The sequence below is a fragment of the Ostrea edulis genome, chromosome 1 (genome assembly GCF_947568905.1).
Source record: "Ostrea edulis chromosome 1, xbOstEdul1.1, whole genome shotgun sequence".
Classification (NCBI taxonomy): domain Eukaryota; kingdom Metazoa; phylum Mollusca; class Bivalvia; order Ostreida; family Ostreidae; genus Ostrea; species Ostrea edulis.
Window position 1 is genome coordinate 62590953 of NC_079164.1, and position 19004 is coordinate 62609956.

General features: G+C 36.5%; 1 protein-coding gene across 1 annotated transcript in view; it reads left to right on the forward strand.

The window, feature by feature from the left end:
* Nucleotides 1-19004, forward strand: part of LOC125648179 (adenylate cyclase type 2-like) — an 85084-nt gene that overhangs the window by 22054 nt on the left and 44026 nt on the right. The window contains 2 exon segments of the mRNA XM_056155996.1: nucleotides 2344-2455; nucleotides 4743-4870. Of these exon segments, the coding sequence (XP_056011971.1) occupies nucleotides 2344-2455; nucleotides 4743-4870 (240 nt within the window).

The window sequence follows — 19004 nt, forward strand, 5'->3', positions numbered from 1 at the left end:
CCATGATTTGTACAGTCTATCAATGTCAGGTTAAATATCCCCAGACCATGATCTGTACAGTCTATCGATGTAAGGTTAAATATCCCCAGACCATGATTTGTACAGTCTATCGATGTAAGGTTAAATATCCCCAGACCATGATTTGTACAGTCTATCGATGTCAGGTTAAATATCCCCAGGCCATGATTTGTACAGTCTATCAATGTCAGGTTAAATATCCCCAGACCATGATCTGTACAGTCTATCGATGTCAGGTTAAATATCCCCAGGCCATGATCTGTACAGTCTATCGATGTCAGGTTAAATATCCCCAGACCAGGATCTGGCTTGGATTTCTTGAAAAAATCTCTAACTTAAGTTTGAGATTTGTAAATTGTCTCATTGTTCCCAGACTACAATCAGTACAGCTATCAGATGTTAATCTGTACAGTTACGGTAACTTGTCCCCAGACCATGGTTTATACACCCAGTAGTTGGTAGCACAATTTTCCCTAGCCCATGATGTTTATTTTCTGACAATGCAGACTACGGATATAATGGGTAAAATTTCCCAGGGGATGATTTCTCTGTTTAGCAGCGTACAAACATCAGGGACAGCAGCCTTTTCTAGAAAGCTAATAATTAAGCAAATGTCCTTATGTGTTTATCATTAATTCTGTGGAGTTTATTGCATTATAAAACACAAGAAAAAGGATATTACATGTCTGCCCTGGCTGCGTATTACATGAAGCGAGGTATGTACCTTGAAGATGATATGTCTAGGCAATTGGTTTTGTTCATCTGATATTCATAAGTTAGCAAACACATTTATTAGAAGACTGCTCAGAAAGATATATGCATCTTTCTCCGATAGAACATATTATACTACAATACTGAAAGTATAGATTAGAATTTTTAGTCGTTCCACTGAGATAAATAAAAACATGACTTTTTCATGTGTGTATCTTAAAGAACATCTGATCAATGTTTTCTTTATCCATTGCAGAAAAATTTCCTTTGAGCTCTATTTTATTAATGATTAAGAATAATTAACTTTTCTGGGTATTACCCTGGAATGGTTTAAAGCTTATCAAACATCAAATAAAAAGTTATGAAGTCCAGTATTATGTACTGTGAACATCGGCAAGATATAAATGTCAAGTTTCATTTCACGAGATCCAGTGTTTGTTGTGAGGATCCTTCTCACTATGTCTGTCATTTCTCAATGTATAATGCAGTGGTAGATCAAAAGGGCCGGGTTGCATTCTCCCTATTGTTTGGGAAATTTTAACTAAAGTAGAGTTTACATTGTCCATGATTGGAGGGGGTGTTGCAATGGCAGGTAAGGTATCTAAGATGTAACAACAACCTCCCCTTCATATAAAAATTTCTGGATGTACCTCCATAGTACATATAGGGAACTTGAATGTTACCTGATGAAAGGCTTGTTCAAGACTCACCTCTAAATTAATTCTTGATGTAGAAAACAGGAAGTGAAAATAGAATTTTTTTTTTAATTTTTCTTCATCAAAAAATTCTAACTACATTTCAATTTGAGAAAGGGGGGGGGGGGGGGGGGTTGCTGTCAGCAAACAGTTTGCTTGGCCCCTGTGTTACTATAAAACTTAGTGATATACAATCCAGTGTTTATTGCACTCATTATGTAGAGCAGATTTGTTGTTATTAAGAAATGAATATCATTTTTAGGTCACTTGAGTGACTCAGGTGACCTATTGCCGTTGGTCTTTGTCTGTCATTGTGTGAATCACAGTGGGTGTGACCGGTCAGCAGGGGATGCTCACTCCTCCTAAGGTACCTGATCTTACCTCTGGTGCATCCAGGTGTCCATGTTCACCCGGCCCTTCATTTATATTTTATTAGTAAAACGTTTTTGTTTGTCCTGAGGAAAGGGACGGGTTGTCCCTAGGACTTATCAAATTGTTTGTGTTGATAGTCATATCGGGTCTTCTTTCTTTTGATTATACTGATTAAAATTTGAAAAGGATAAAAAAATTTATAATATTATACATACTATACAGTTGGAAATATATACTACATGGATCTAAGGCTGTATAATACCCCCCCCCCCCCCCCCCCCCCCCCCCCCCTTGAGTTCTGAACTTTGACCCAGATTTGTCCTTTAATCACATATAATTCAATGTGCTCTCTTATTATGAACGAGGCATAGAGATGGACATCGAATATTTCCTTTAATATTCTAAATAACTATATCTTGTAAGTCAGTGTATTGTATCCTACACTGTAAATAACTATATCTTGTATGTCAGTATATTGTATCCTACACTGTAAGTAATCTTCACATCATTGTGTGTCGGTATCCTTAATAACCTTGTTGTATTTCAGTATATTGTATGCAGACATTGTCAATTTCACCCCTCTGGCTGCTGAGTGCACAGCAGAGGAACTTGTCAAGATGTTAAATGAACTGTTTGGACGATTTGACCAGCTTGCTAAGGTAAGAAGTGATAAAAAAAATCCAATTTAGGACATATTTGAAGTTTGTCTTTAGGCTATACAATTACCATGGTAACATACTTTTACTTACCCCAGGGCTCGGAACATAATGCTGTAATGTTTACAGTCCTGGACAATATACTAGCTAGCAAATGAATTAGGTCAACAATGACAACAGGATTATTACAATGAGAAATATTGGGAATTTTAGTGAAATTGTTGGAAAAATTATGCAATTTCCACGAAATTGAGGACTTTCAGAGAATGGTTTTAGATATTTTAAAATTGGATTTTTAACCAGCAAACAATGAGTGCATGCATACATCAAAGTCGTTCTTAGATATCAGCTAACTGAGGAGAAAGATTCACTGATAAATTGAAATTTGTCATTCGTTTTTAGTCATCATTAACTTTTCACATATATAACTACTTTAAGAAGCAACCAAACAGGATTCAATAAATTGGCATCTTTGAGGAAAGAATATTTGAGTTTCTTCCAATTAAAGGCCATTCTCACTTTCAAATGGAGATGTACATGTTAAATTACGTAATAAGGAAATTACAATTGCAGTATCAGGGAAGTCAAGGTTGGGGTTTAGAATACTACATAAATTGTATAAATACACAGGAAATCTTCTCACACCAATGCCACAATTTGTCTAATCAAAATGATAGCAATCCTTATGTATATATAGCGTAGAGGTGAATCAATATATCGATATATCGAAATGTACCGGTATACGCCTGTCCAGCGATATACGATACGGTGTTTCGACGATACGATACGATAAAATGTCGGGTTTAAAATAGTGCTTTTAATAGTCGGGATCGAAGTTCATAATTTAAAAATGGCTTCTAACAGGAACACGATTCCTCAGACTTTAATACCAGCTTTTACATTGTGACATCAGAGATTCTTCAGACTTTAATACCCGCTTTTACATTGTGACATCAGAGATTCCCTCAGACTTTAATACCTGCTTTAACATTGTGACACATCAGAGATTTCTCAGACTTTAATCCCCGCTTTTACATTGTGACATTGGAGTTTCCTCAGACTTTAATTGTCATTGTTTGTTTTGTTATGAAATAAAAGATATTAAAAACCACTTCATTTTTTAAAATTTTGATATTTTACTTCAGAAAATGCTTAACTACTTTGTATATCCAATATATCAGATATCGCATCAGAAAATATTGTATCGTATCGGAAAATCTTGAGCAATACACACCCCAATATAGCGTAGAGTCAAGTTCACTCAAATCATGATCCTTAGAGTTAGGGTCACAGTAGGAATTTATAGGTTTTCATAGGAATGCAGGGTTTGACACTAAGGCACGTCCGACTGACTGAGGCTACTAAATGATAGGCCTGGTCGGGTAAAATGTCGAGCTACTAGTCCGACTGGTTGTGTTGAAAAAATAAACAAGAAACTTTACTTTAAAGCATAAGATATTTATTCTTCAACTAAAAAAAGAATAATTGTAGACTTTGCGAGCAATTTTGAACCACATGATGACACAATCTCTATTTTTAGTTCTAATAAATAAGTCGTGGTTGGAAGTGATGTTTTAAAACCATCTACTTGATGTTAATGTGTGTCAAGTTATGTTTTAGATGAATTTATTTTCATTTTGTTTAAAAAACCCAGTTTATTTGAATCAAATATAAGAGAGAATTCATCAAATTAATAAATTACGTCGTAAACAGCCATTTTTCGGTGTTGACATACGTGTGGGAATGTCTATATTCAAATACAACTTCTTGTCCTCAAGGAAAGATGTCCCAAGGGAAAAAGTAAAAGGTTGGGAAGAAACAAAGCAGGGCTTATGAAATAGGGATTAAAAAAAACAGCTGAGGTCATTTTATTTTATATGGACTAGAGAATTTCCATGCCTGGTAGAATTTGAAGAAACAGAAAATGTGTTTGAAAATGAAAGCATTAGATCGAATGACGAGACTAAAGCTCTTTTTTGAGACAATTAAGTATGTTTTAGTTCATGCAAACGTAATGTTTGTCATTTGAATTAAGTACATTTAAATATGGAAAAACTATCAGTTTCTGGAAAGTTGGTCGGGGCTAGTGGATGTAAGGTCAGGTCTAGCAAAAATCATTTGAAGTAGCCCCGACTGGTCTAGTGCTCAAAAAAGTAAATGTCAAACCCTGGAATGCATTAAAATGATGTTGAAATGACATGAAAATACTCACAATTTTAAAGTGATTATAATCAAATTGAATTTTGTATACAAATTCTATGCTAAGAATCATTTTTTTTTTTTACTTCAGAAAAACCAGTGTATGAGGATTAAGATCCTAGGTGACTGTTATTACTGTGTGTCCGGACTGCCTACTCCAAACTCCAACCACGCAGCCAATTGTGTCAACATGGGGCTCCGGATGATTGATGCCATCAGGTACATCATTTTTGTCAACTCTACATTTTCAATCAGATGTGAAGATCATTAATTAGTGGAATCAAGCCTTAGATGAATCAGTAGAGCAGCTGGATTAGTTGTTTCATCTGAGTGTTAATCATTATTCACAGGATTCAAATACAGAGTCATTATTTGTCTAGTGGTTATATAAGGTCTATGTATAGTTTGTTTGTATTATTGGGGTATATAAACAATCAATCATTTATTGAATCTCACCATCAGCACAATGAAAACATGGGGTACTTTTTATAATGGGCAAAGTCGATTATGCAAAATAGTACCCCATACTTCTGATGTGTTAATCCCTTAAAGGACACATCTCGTGTTTTCAAAGTATACAGAATTATTTGCATTTTGTCTTCCTTATGCTTATAGAAATTAATTGTAATAGTTCGTTCGCTGAAGTATTGCGACAATTAGCCACAATACGGACTTAAATATAAGCCCGATTTCAAAAAGCCTAGTTAATACTTCTCATTACCAGCTCGTTGGAGTTATCGCGCTTTGATGACTCTTGTGCGTCATTGGTAAGAAAATGAACAAATCTCGCGAGCAAGTGCGAGATTACTGGGACATAAACGAAACGTTCAGAGCACCCCCCCCCCCTTTAAAAGTTAAAATGCATGGTGTATTTTTAAATAAAATTACCATTAGTCAAACTGCATTTTTTCAAATATTCTAACACTATCTTATTAAAGAAGTTTCATGTTTTTTAAAACTCCAATACACACCACACCTATTTGAAAAATTCCCAAACAACGATGTTCTTTGGACACCCAAGTCCATCAATATTTTTTGTAATTTTCAAATTAGCTTAGATGCAGTTTGGGAAATGCATTAGGTGTGTTAATTAGTGTTATAAACGGCTTTTAAAAATGCAGTTTGGCATATACATGTACATGATTTGTTCTAAAATATGGAAATTGACGGGGGGGGGGGGGGGGGGGGGTACGTGTACGATTACAAAGTCCATGCCATATGAACCTGTCCTAATTGTATGATAAAATAGAATGTCTTCATAGTCTGACAGAATAACTTTAAAAACATATTCATCACATTAATTACAAGAAAAATTCTTGTGTTGGATGTGCTTATAGGTTTTTCCCTTCACAGTTCTTCTTGCGATTGACGCTTTATATCGGTCAGATTTGGCAAATTTAGTAGCTTCTCTTCCTCACATAGTTTAATACGTTCGTCTGTTTTCTTGTAAGAATAATCAATTCCTAAATTTGACTTTAGAATCTTTATCAGTGTTGTGGTTTGCAGTCGGTAATATAATATGTATTCGATACCATAATTCATATTACGTATGCCTAAGTAATGTGTTTACATTATGTTGTCCCGGTAGCAGGACTTTACGCGCCTTTAATTTGAAGAGTTCCACTAATGGAAATGATAAGTATTAGATAGGTAGTCACGTGGTACAGTGACGTCATATGCGACCTTCGTCGATCAACTTGTTGTAAAAGTAGTGTTAGATATTTTTAAAAACTCGGGTTTTAGGGGCCTAATTTATTTACTATGGATAACATTTATTTCGATGTTGACAAATTTCCAGAGTCTTATATCTTTTAGCCACCAGTGCATACAAATAGCGACCCAAATGTAGCGAGAAAAGCGAGTATGAAATCTGCATAAATTTCTGAGTAAATAATGTTTACATCGGATCCCTGTCTAAACACAATTTGGTAATGCCATTTCTGTAAACAACTGTAATTAGCGTTGTTGCTTTTCTAAAATAAACAGTGCAATTATTATTAAATTTATTTTTGGAGAAGTTAGATAGGCCTAAATTATGGTACGATTATGTATCATTGACAACTAGGCCTACACTCACGGGTGCATTTCGAAAAAGAAAAAATAATAATAATGATCAAACTTATTGTGAAAATCACAATACTTTTAAATTATTTTATTAAAGCAATTTTATTAGGCCTAATCATTATTTTTTCGTTGTTACGTAGGAAGTGGGAGCGCGCCGTGCTGTTGTTGTAAACACGTACGCGTTCCTTAAAAAAATGAAAGCATTATAATTCAATTCAAAGTCGGGAAATATTATATTTTATTATTTATAATTGAAAGTTCAATTATCTTTAAATTTCTTTTTTAAAACTACCAGTTGGTAGACACTGCTAGCAAAGTTCTGCCTATGTTGTTACAAGGTGAAGGTCAGTTGGTGCGAGTGTGTATTGAATTCGAGAGCAGAACGGAAAGTATATGTCGTAGGCCTATATGTAACAGTTCGTAGCTTCGATAGAACCACTTTCTCGCAGTTTATCTACGTATTTGTCCAAGTGCTTGTTAGAAAAAGTACAGGGACAAATTTTACTGGGGGGTTTTATGGCAAAGTCGTTGTGCCGACAAAAAATATTCACGTCTTGTCCCTCATACCTTCCTTCGAAAATTGATAAAAACACAGTCCAAATCCTCTCTACTGACAGCAAGTACACCCTTAAACGGCACAAAACACCCTAATGCAGTGTTATATACAAGCTGTTAATGTGATAATTGTTTGTTTGTCAATTAAATCTAATCTGTTTATGAAATGGCTATCAACTGTTTTCAAATCTTATCGCTCGAGGTTGCATATAACGTCACAGATAATGGTGCGTAAAATATCGAAGAAAATATGCATATCGCAAGATTTGAATTTCATCGCTTTCAAACTCGAAAACTACGCAAACTGTTTCATTTAAAACACATGTAAAGTAGTTTTAGGCATGAAATGAATTAATTTTGCTGAAAAAATTAAAAAGTTTAAAAACATGCGATGTGTCCTTTAATGCATATACAAACAATTAAACTAAATCTTTATTTCTTATATTCATATTTTTTTTAATAAATTGGTTTTCTTTTTTATGTAAAGTTGAAAGATTAATGCTTTTATTGAGAAATGAATGAAATACAGAAATACATTGAAAGTTTATTACTGTCTGAAATCATTGGTAAATGTGGACAAGTTCTAGCGTGATAATCTGCAACCTATCCCCTCCCCATCTCATCCCTAAAGTAGCTATAGAACTATCCCCTCCCATCTCATCCCAAAGTAGCTATAGAACTATCCCCTCCCATCTCATCCCTAAAGTAACTACAGAACCATCCCCTCCCATCTCATTCCTAAAGTAACTACAGAACTATCCCCTCCCCATCTCATCCCTAAAGTAACTACAGAACTATCCCCTCCCATCTCATCCCTAAAGTAACTACAGAACTATCCCCTCCCCATCTCATCCCTAAAGTTGCTACAGAACTATTCCCCTCCCCATCTCATCCTTAAAGTTGCTACAGAACTATCCCCTCCCCATCTCATCCCTAAAGTAGCTACAGAACTATTCCCTCCCCATCTCATTCCTAAAGTAGCTACAGAACTATCCCCTCCCATCTCATTCCTAAAGTAACTATAGAACTATCCTCTCCCATCTCATCCCTGAAGTAATTACAGAACTATCCCCTCCCCATCTCATCCCTAAAGTAACTACAGAACTATCCCCCTCTCTATCTCATTCCTAAAGTAGCTACAGAACTATCCCCCTCTCTATCTCATCCCTAAAGTAACTGCAGAACTATCCCCTCCCATCTCATTCCTAAAGTAACTACAGAACTATCCCCCTCCCCATCTCATCCCTAAAGTAGCTATAGAACTATCCCTCCCATCTCATCCCTAAAGTAACTACAGAACTATCCCCCTCTCCATCTCATCCCTAAAGTAACTACAGAACTATCCCCTCCCATCTCATTCCTAAAGTAGCTACAGAATTATCCCCTCCCCATCTCATTCCTAAAGTAACTATAGAACTATCCTCTCCCATCTCATCCCTGAAGTAACTACAGAACTATCCCCTCCCCATCTCATCCCTGAAGTAACTACAGAACTATCCCCTCCCATCTCATCCCTAAAGTAGCTACAGAACTATCCCCTCCCCATCTCATCCTAAAGTAGCTACAGAACTATCCCCTCCCCATCTCATCCATAAAGTAGCTATAGAACTATCCCCTCCCATCTCATCCCTAAAGTAACTACAGAACAATCCCCTCCATATCTCATCCCTAAAGTAACTACAGAACTATCCCCTCCCCATCTCATCCCTAAAGTAACTACAGTACTATCCCCCTCCCCATCTCATCCCTAAAGTAGCTACACAACTATCCTCCTCCCCATTTCATCCCTAAAGTAGCTACACAACTATCCCCCTCCCCATTTCATCCCTAAAGTAGCTACAGAACTATCCCCTCTCTATCTCATTCCTAAAGTAGCTACAGAACTATCCCCCTCTCTATCTCATCCCTAAAGTAACTGCAGAACTATCCCCTCCCATCTCCTTCCTAAAGTAACTACAGAACTATCCCCATCTCATCCCTAAAGTAACTATAGAACTATCCCCTCCCATCTCATCCCTAAAGTAACTACAGAACTATCCCCCTCTCCATCTCATCCCTAAAGTAACTACAGAACTATCCCCTCCCATCTCATTCCTAAAGTAGCTACAGAACTATCCCCTCCCATCTCATTCCTAAAGTAACTATAGAACTATCCTCTCCCATCTCATCCCTGAAGTAACTACAGAACTATCCCCTCCCCATCTCATCCCTGAAGTAACTACAGAACTATCCCCCTCTCTATCTCATTCCTAAAGTAGCTACAGAACTATCCCCCTCTCTATCTCATTCCTAAAGTAGCTACAGAACTATCCCCCTCTCTATCTCATCCCTAAAGTAACTGCAGAACTATCCCCTCCCATCTCATTCCTAAAGTAACTACAGAACTATCCCCTCCCCATCTCATCCCTAAAGTAGCTATAGAACTATCCCCTCCCATCTCATCCCTAAAGTAACTGCAGAACTATCCCCTCCCATCTCATTCCTAAAGTAACTACAGAACTATCCTCCTCCCCATCTCATCCCTAAAGTAGCTATAGAACTATCCCCTCCCATCTCATTCCTAAAGTAGCTATAGAACTATCCCCTCCCATCTCATCCCTAAAGTAACTACAGAACTATCCCCCTCTCCATCTCATCCCTAAAGTAACTACAGAACTATCCCCTCCCATCTCATTCCTAAAGTAGCTATAGAACTATCCCCTCCCATTTCATCCCTAAAGTAACTATAGAACTATCCCCTCCCCCATCTCATCCCTAAAGTAGCTACAGAACTATTCCCTCCCCATCTCATCCCTAAAGTAGCTACAGAACTATCCCCTCCCATCTCATTCCTAAAGTAACTATAGAACTATCCTCTCCCATCTCATTCCTAAAGTAACTAAAGAATTATCCCCTCCCCATCTCATTCCTAAAGTAGCTACAGAACTATCCCCTCCCCATCTCATTCCTAAAGTAGCTACAGAACTATCCCCTCCCATCTCATTCCTAAAGTAACTATAGAACTATCCTCTCCCATCTCATCCCTGAAGTAACTACAGAACTATCCCCTCCCCATCTCATCCCTGAAGTAACTACAGAACTATCCCCTCCCATCTCATCCCTAAAGTAGCTACAGAACTATCCCCTCCCCATCTCATCCTAAAGTAGCTACAGAACTATCCCCTCCCATCTCATCCCTAAAGTACCTACAGAACTATCCCCTCCCCATCTCATCCCTAAAGTAGCTACAGAACTATCCCCCTCACGTAGGTCATAAAAATTTTGCAGTCATTCCTTTTTTTGTTTAGACTATGGAACTACAGTTCTGTAGCTATTTTTAAAGTTTTGGGATGGATGCTTTGTATGTGAGTACTCTACATATGTGTCTTCATTTGTTACTGTATTAAATTCTGTGTGTTGCGAGGGCAAGTCAATAAGTAACCAGCCTATCCCATTTTCGATTGAGTGAGACGGTCACGATTTTCATGCCTTGTTTCAATACATGTTTTATACCTGGGTATAAAATTGCACGCGTATCGAGTCATTCTTTGATAAGATATTGAATGTCAAACATGGCTAGTGATGCAAAGGCATGCTTTTCATCTAAAGTTGAGTACCGTACTATAATTCGGTACTTGTATTTAAAAGATGAAACAAGCAAGGAAATACACAGTGAGTAAGCTGATATTTATGGGTCTTCTGCACCATCTTATGGTCAGATTAAATTCTGGGTAGGGGAATTCAAACGCGGTAGAACGTCTTTAGAAGATGAAGTCAGGTCTGGATGCTCACTGGATGCCACTGACGAAGAAATGTGTAAAAAGGTTCGTGATCTGGTATACTCTGATGGGCGAATTCAGGTGGAAGAAATAGGGCAGGCATGAGGCATTTCACATGGTAGCGTTTCAACAATCTTACATGATCGTTTAGGTATGCACAAGCTAAGAGCCCGTTGGGACCCCCAATCCCTTAGTGATGAGCAAATGGCAACCAGATCATTAGTATGCAATGCCTTGTTGAAGCGTTTTAGGTCAAAAGATGATTTTCTTTTGCATCTGGTGACTGTAGATAGACTTTTGTTCATTATTATGAGCCAGAGAATAAAGCTCAGAGTCGTCAGTAGGTAGGGCCTGGGTCCCCGAGGCCAAAGAAGTTCAAGATGCAACCATCTGCTGGCAAGGTGATGGCCACAGTAAGGCATTATTATGTTGGGCTTTTTACCCAAGAGAAGTACAATAAGTGGAGCGTACTATGGAAACTTGCTAGGCCAGCTGAGAACTGCCATCAGTGAAAATCGCCAAGGTAAACTCTTTAAAGGTGTTTTGCTGCAACAGGGCAAATTACAAGAGTCCAAAGTTGCAATGGATGCTGAAGAGCAAAATGGGTATGAATTAATACCACATCCTACCTATTTGCTTGACCTTTCCATGGGTACCTGACCTATAGCTCCTAGTGATTTCTTCCTATTCCCAAATTTGAAAAAGGATATCCGTGGACGTCATTTTCTGGTCTGATGAAGAAGTCGTGACGGCAGTTGAGGAGTGGGTCAATGGAATGGACCCCGACTTTTTCAGTTCTGGGCTGATGGCACTTGAACACCGTTGGTCTAAGTGCTTCACACTAAAAAGAAGAGGTGGATCTCAGCCGGAAATAAGTTAGGATGGTTACTTATTGACTCACCCTTGTATATTCTTAAATTTACATGCTTCCATGATTATGACAGAGACACATATATAACTGAGATAAGCAACACCTTTGGCGGCATGTTTACTGCTTAGAATATGTCCCACCTATAAATCATTAATAGATTTTAATAATTATTGAAACTGGAGCTGAATTAATTTGGACAAGACCCCAGTCCCTATATGGAATTTTAATTCTACCTGGCTTTGATATGCCTATAATTGCTTACTATCATCAGCATCATGAAATATGAACCTGTGGAAGGCCTTATCAAACATCTGTCATTCAGTATATTGCCAATCTGATCATACAAAGACTTCCCAAAGCTGTGTATTTCACCATCAAACGGGATTTTATTGTCCACGTGTCAGTCATGTGGTTGTGTAGGATGAGATTATGGCAAAATCACCAGAAGAACTACTTGAGCTCCATGCAGACTTCATGGACCTGTGATAGATTAGTGTAATTTGACACTGACAATAAGTTATATTTCTTCCGGTAATATTGACTTAACAGTGACCAATTTCATTGAGTTAGATCTCATACCAACCTTCAAATATGATGTCTACCCTGTGATATTCTGCAATTGTTTCATGCCTGTCTTTGGGTGGAATGTATCTTTGAAGTATTACTAATTGTCTGTCTGTTTGTCTGTCCCTGGGTTTCTGCACAGTTTTGCCTTTCACAAAATGAATTAATATTGAAATTTGCTGTTAATCTTATTTGTGGAGCTACCTTTGTTGCCTTGATGGGATATTACTTTTTCTGTAGGGATGCATAATTTGTCCATCTATAACAAAATCAAATCTCCTTTTGTTAATAATAATAAATGTTATTTGCTCATCTAAGTCCTCTCACAATTTTGAAGCTTATAAGGACCATATGATTTCACAAAGTGTTTGTATGGGTATTTTAAAATGATACGTATATATTTATTTTTCTCTCTCTGATTTTTATGAATATTGCAGGTTGTGAAATCTATCAAGTTTTGGGAAATTTACACTGAGTCAACATTTCATTCAGCTATATATATATCAGCTAACAATTTACAATCTGTACACCAGCTAACAGTTTACAATCTGTACATCAGCTAACAGTTTACAATATGTACATCAGCTAACAGTTTACAATCTGTACATCAGCTAACAGTTTACAATCTGTACATCAGCTAACAGTTTACAATCTGTACACCAGCTAAGAGTTTACAATCTGTACATCAGCTAACAGTTTACAATCTATCGATAGATCTACAATATTAAAAGAGCATCACCCCCCCCCCCCCCTCTGGTATACAAGATTTATTTGCCATAATTTTCCAGTTTTCTTGCTGGTTTATTTTAAGCTAATTGTTTATCTGGTCACAATTATTATTTGCACAGTTCTGTGATGAATAAATACATACGAAAAAGAAATTGAAATCAACTAAGGATAAATGTTTCGATGGAAAATCAATATCTGTAATGATGCACGAATTGACATGAAAGATCGTTCATCCATTGTACATTCATCATTTGATGCATTTCTGCTTAGAGGTAATATGAAGTTAAAAGATTTTCTTTAAAGTTTCCATAAATTCATGCATTCTAAATCATAATCTAGGTCACATCTCAACACTGTTTAAATGATAAAAATGAGTTTAACTGAAAAGCAAGGTCCCCATTAAAACGGTCCTGGTTTCTTGTGATTTTTTAATTGGGGGGTGGGGGGGGGGGGTGGGGGGGGGGTCTCTGAATCTTCTTCTGAGCATACACTATAGTAGGTACTTTTATGAGTAGGAAGTTGGTAGGAAAACCATGCATTCAGGAATATGGTCAGGTTTGTAATAGACTGTTAACTAAGTGGAATTTTATTTTAATGTCTTTTGTACATGGGACCACCTTTAGATGATGTACAGTTAAGGGTTTGCTTGCTAACCACAGTGGCATATGTATCCCCATTGACAGGTTTGCCTGTTAGTTTCTTAAGATCTATGATAATTTACCTAAGGATTCTAAAAGCCAACAAGACTGATCAATCCACAAACAGCTGCTACACTGCTCCTGTCAAATGTGTGCTGGAGAAAGCGTCATCAAGGTTTTTAAATTTATGGACAATTGTTTCCATGTAAAGCATTAATAACAATTGTTATATCAACACATTTTTGTTGAAAGTAGGCAATGTGGGACTGCATCACTTAGAGGCTATCAATGACTGCTTGTCAAGAGCCTCTTCATCATTTGGAACCTCTTTTTATTACAAGATTCTTAAGTGTTATAGATGTATTTGTTGGTAGATTTATTGGAAAAGAACTGAGATTTTATAGCACAATGACATCAATCTAATTAAAGCTTAATTTAAATGGATCCGATATTTGTCTGCATGAGGAAGTTTAAAACCATATGATTCACAGAATGGGTTGTTTAAAGTCTACAAAGCTATATACATGAATTTGAATGATGAGTTGAGAATTTCAATAAGAAATTTGATATTAATGAGGGAAATTCAAACTGTCTGGCACTGTGGTGTGGTATTGATTATATCTACGATGTATTGGCTGGAGTTCTATTGTAAATTGTCAGTTTGTTGCTAATGTATGTTGTCTTAAAAACTTCATGAGGTTTGCATATCTTTTGGAACGTGAGAATTTGAATTCTCATATAAAAATTTGTGTTTCAGATAGATAATTAAAACTTTAATAAATAAACAGATCCGGAGTGATAATTTTTCTGTTTGGTATGGTTAATAGAATATGGACAGATTTTAGCTCACCTGAGCCAAAGGCTCAAGTGAGACTTTTCAGATTTTAATCTTCTCCAGAAACACAAGGCCAAATTCGACTAAACTTGGCACAAAGCAACCTTGTATGAAGGGGATTCAAGGTTGTTCAAATGAGGGGTAAGAGGTCATGCCCCCTTCAAAGGGGAGATAATCACAAAAATGCAAAAATAAGGTGGGGTAATTCAGAAATCTTATGAACCACTTGGCCAGAAAAGCTGAAATTTACATGAAAGCTTCCTGACATAGCAGAAATTCAAGTTTATTAAGATCACGACCTTCAGGTGTATGTTGGGGCCACAATAGGGGATCAAAGTTATACATGCAAATATATGGGGAAAATATCTAAAAATCTTTTCAAGAACCAATGGGCCAGAAGAGTGGAGATTTACCTGAAAGCTTCCTAAAATAGAGTATAGATTCAAATTTGTTCAGATCATGACCCCCCCAGGGTAGGTTAGCCCACAATAGGGGGTCAGTTTTACATGCAGATATATAGGAAAATCTTCTTTTCCAGAACCATTGGGCCAATTTCAATCAAACTTGATACAAATCATGGTAGGGTAAAGGGGATTCAAGTTTGTTCAAATGAAGGGCTGTGTCTTGTTTTAAAGAGTTATTTACAAAGATGCAAAAATAGGGTGGGGTCATTTAAAAATCTTCCTTCTCAAGAACCACCGGGCCAGAAAAGCTGAAATTTACATGAAAGCTTTCTGAAAAAGTGGAGATTCAAATTTGTAAAAATCATGACCACTGTGGTAAGGGTACATGGGGCCACAATAGAGGATCAAAGTTTTACATACAAATGTATAGGGAACCGAACTTAGCACAAAGCATCATTAGATGAAATTTGTTAATATGAAAGGCTATGCCTGTCTATGAGAGCATATGATAATTAATGAATTTGTTGTCAATTTTAATAATTAAGTAATTAATGAATTTTTAGTCGTTATGTTTGAAAAGTTTTTTCTGAACCAAGCTGTTTGTATAATGATAGTTTTGCTCAAGCTTGTTTATTGCTATATACTGCTGCTCAGGCAAGCAATATGGCCCATGGGTCTCTAGTTTATCTAAAATATGTATGTGCTAGAAATTATGGCTGACCCCATTATTGCATTTGATTGAGTATTACCTCTGAAGTCAAGAATTTTACTTTTCAAACAATATTTCAAAACTCAGAGGAGATTATTAATCATGCAAAAGCAATGATTTCACTTCTACCAAGGCAAATTGAACAGAAACTTGTATTTCCTGACCTTAATTTGTATAGAGAAATTAACATATTTGTACATGTTATTTCTATTGCATGATAGGGAGGATATTATAAGCATACTGAACTTATATTGGTGAATGTGTGCAAAAGTTGGGTGTAAGAAATGCACAAACACACAAGCATTTTTTTTTTTTGGTGGTCTCATCTTGAAATTGAGATTAATTTCTTTTATATCATTAAATGTGCACAAAAGACTTCCGAATGAGGCTTAAATGCAAATATAAGACTCCCTGATAGGTTTATGTATGGGCTATATGGTACTTAGTTGACTGTTAAGGTTTTTGTAGTAAACACCGAAAGCCATGATAGTCAACTTCCAAATCTATGGTTCAATATGTGCAGGAATATCTATTGTTATACGCCCGTCTGTCTGTCTGTCCGTCTGTCCGGACCTTGTGGGCAGGATACAGACTGAACCATAAGCCCTAGGGCTTTACGACTTGGTACATTTGATCACCATGATGAGAGGAAGATGCCTATTGTTTTTCAAGGTGAGAGGTCAAAGGTCAAGGTCCTAGTATCACTTATTAGGAAAACCTTGTGGGCAGGATACAAACCGAACCGTAAGCTCCAGGATATTATAACTTGGTATATTTGATCATCATGATGAGAGGAAGGTGCTTATAGTTTTTCAAGGTCAAAGGTCAAGGTCGTAGTATCACTTATTAGGAAAACTTTGTGGGCAGGATACAAACCGAACCGTAAGCTCCAGGATATTATAACTTGGTATATTTGATCACTATGATGAGAGAAAGATGCCTATTGTTTTTCAAGGTCAAAGGTCAAGGTCGTAGTATCACTTATTAGGAAAACTTTGTGGGCAGGATACAAACCGAACCGTAAGCTCCTGGATATTATAACTTGGTATATTTGATCACCATGATGAGAGGAAGATGCCTATTGTTTTTCAAGGTCAAAGGTCAAGGTCGTAGTATCACTTTTTAGGAAAACCTTGTGGGCAGGATACAAACCGAACCGTAAGCTCCAGGATATTATAACTTGGTATATTTGATCATCATGATAAGAGGAAGGTGCCTATTGTTTTTCAAGGTCAAAGGTCAAGGTCGTAGTATCACTTATAAGGAAAACCTTGTGGACAGGATACAAACCGAACCGTAAGCTCCTGGATATTATAACTTGGTATATTTGATCACCATGATAATGAATTAGCTCACAGAGGCCAGTGCTAACTTCACTAAAATATGAATCCCACTAAAATATGTTTTCCTTGAGCAAAATCTACGGGTGTATTATGCCACGTTGGCGTTGCTCTTGTTTTTGTCAATAAAATTTGTAAAGAAATTGGATGCACCGGTAGAAAAAAGGCTCATGACCTTGCCCTGCTTGATGTTTGTGGGGAATATCAAGACAAGAGTTTCCTCAACCTCTTATACAACCATATACATATACAACCATATACGAACTATGATTATCCTCCTTAACCTGTACGCGGTCAAAAACTTCAGCCATGTGATCGTACAGTTAATGGTATATTGTTTTAATTTGACTTCAGCCATGTGATCGTACAGTTAATGGTATATTGTTTTAATTTGACTTCAGCCATGTGATCGTACAGTTAATGGTATATTGTTTTAATTTGACTTCAGCCATGTGATCGTACAGTTAATGGTATATTGTTTTAATTTGACTTCAGCCATATGTGATCGTACAGTTAATGGTATATTGTTTTAATTTTACTTCAGCCATGTGATCGTACAGTTAATGGTATATTGTTTAATTTTACTTGTAAGGAATATGATGGTGGCAATTGTGGTACTATAGATGGAGGGTGAAAAACAGATCGAGATATCAACATTTCTGAATTAAAATAATTTTAAAAACTTTCTGAAATTAAAAAGATTTGTGTTAGATTTAATTCTTTAACTTTAATTTTTTATATTTTTCTCCCAGACATGAAAAAATGGAAATATAATCTAAAACAAAATTGAATGCATCTACAGTACGTTCAATAAACACATATTTCTGTTGTTTTGAAACTGAAGCATTATTGACACTGCGCTGATACATGAAATATCACAATTACACATTCTTTCAACATTTACTCAACTGTATTGATCACTGCTAGCAGAATGTATCAAATAATAAATGATAATAAATCGAGGTTGTAATATTACATATGTATAACTGATATTTAATTGATAAAATATTGATCGATTGTTTGGGGTGTAAATCTCTTTTTGCAGTATTTCAGCCATTTTACTAAATGAAATATGATTGGTTTTGAAATATTGAAACCATGCCACTACCAGAGCTTACCAAATTTTAATGATGCAATATTTGATCTGCCATCTTTCTTTACAGGTAGATTGCAAAAGTTTTAACTATAGTACCTGGGACGTTACAACCTATAATAATGGTCCAGATATTCTAAGTTTTGAACATTGACTTTTTCTTAGAAAATAATTGGCTGATTTTCACCAAATATGGCTAAGCAGCATCTTTGGAAATAGGTTAACAATTGAATTGAATTGTCGCTGCCCACTTGGGTTCTAAGGAATGGATCTAGGACCTCTTCCAGTTCCTTACTTCTGGACATTTAGCATAAAAACTGGGTGCATATATACTTAAAATGAACATTAAGGCCTGAGTGTACTAAAATTGTGGAATTCATGGCCCCTGGTCAGGGATTCAGACTGCAGGTTAAGGGCTATATATAGATTACATAGTGAAAATGCTGCACTGAATCGTGAAAAGTCTGCTGCTGTACTTCTGAACGTCTTGCACAAAAACTAGGTGCATGTTAGTATATGTTAGTATATTGTTTGTATATTGTGACGCTCATGATCCCCAGGTCAGTGGTTTGATCTGTTCCCAGGGTAAAGCTATATGGCTCATAAGCTGAAAATATGTGCATCTTTAAAAAATTTCTTTACTAATGAACATGTAGCAAACAAACTGGGTATTAAACCAGATAACTCTGAACCAAGGTCATGGTCATTTATATGTTAAAAAAAAAAATCAGAAAGATTTTTGTCGGGGCCATAACTTTGTAATAGGGGGACATTAGAATTTCATACTCGGCAC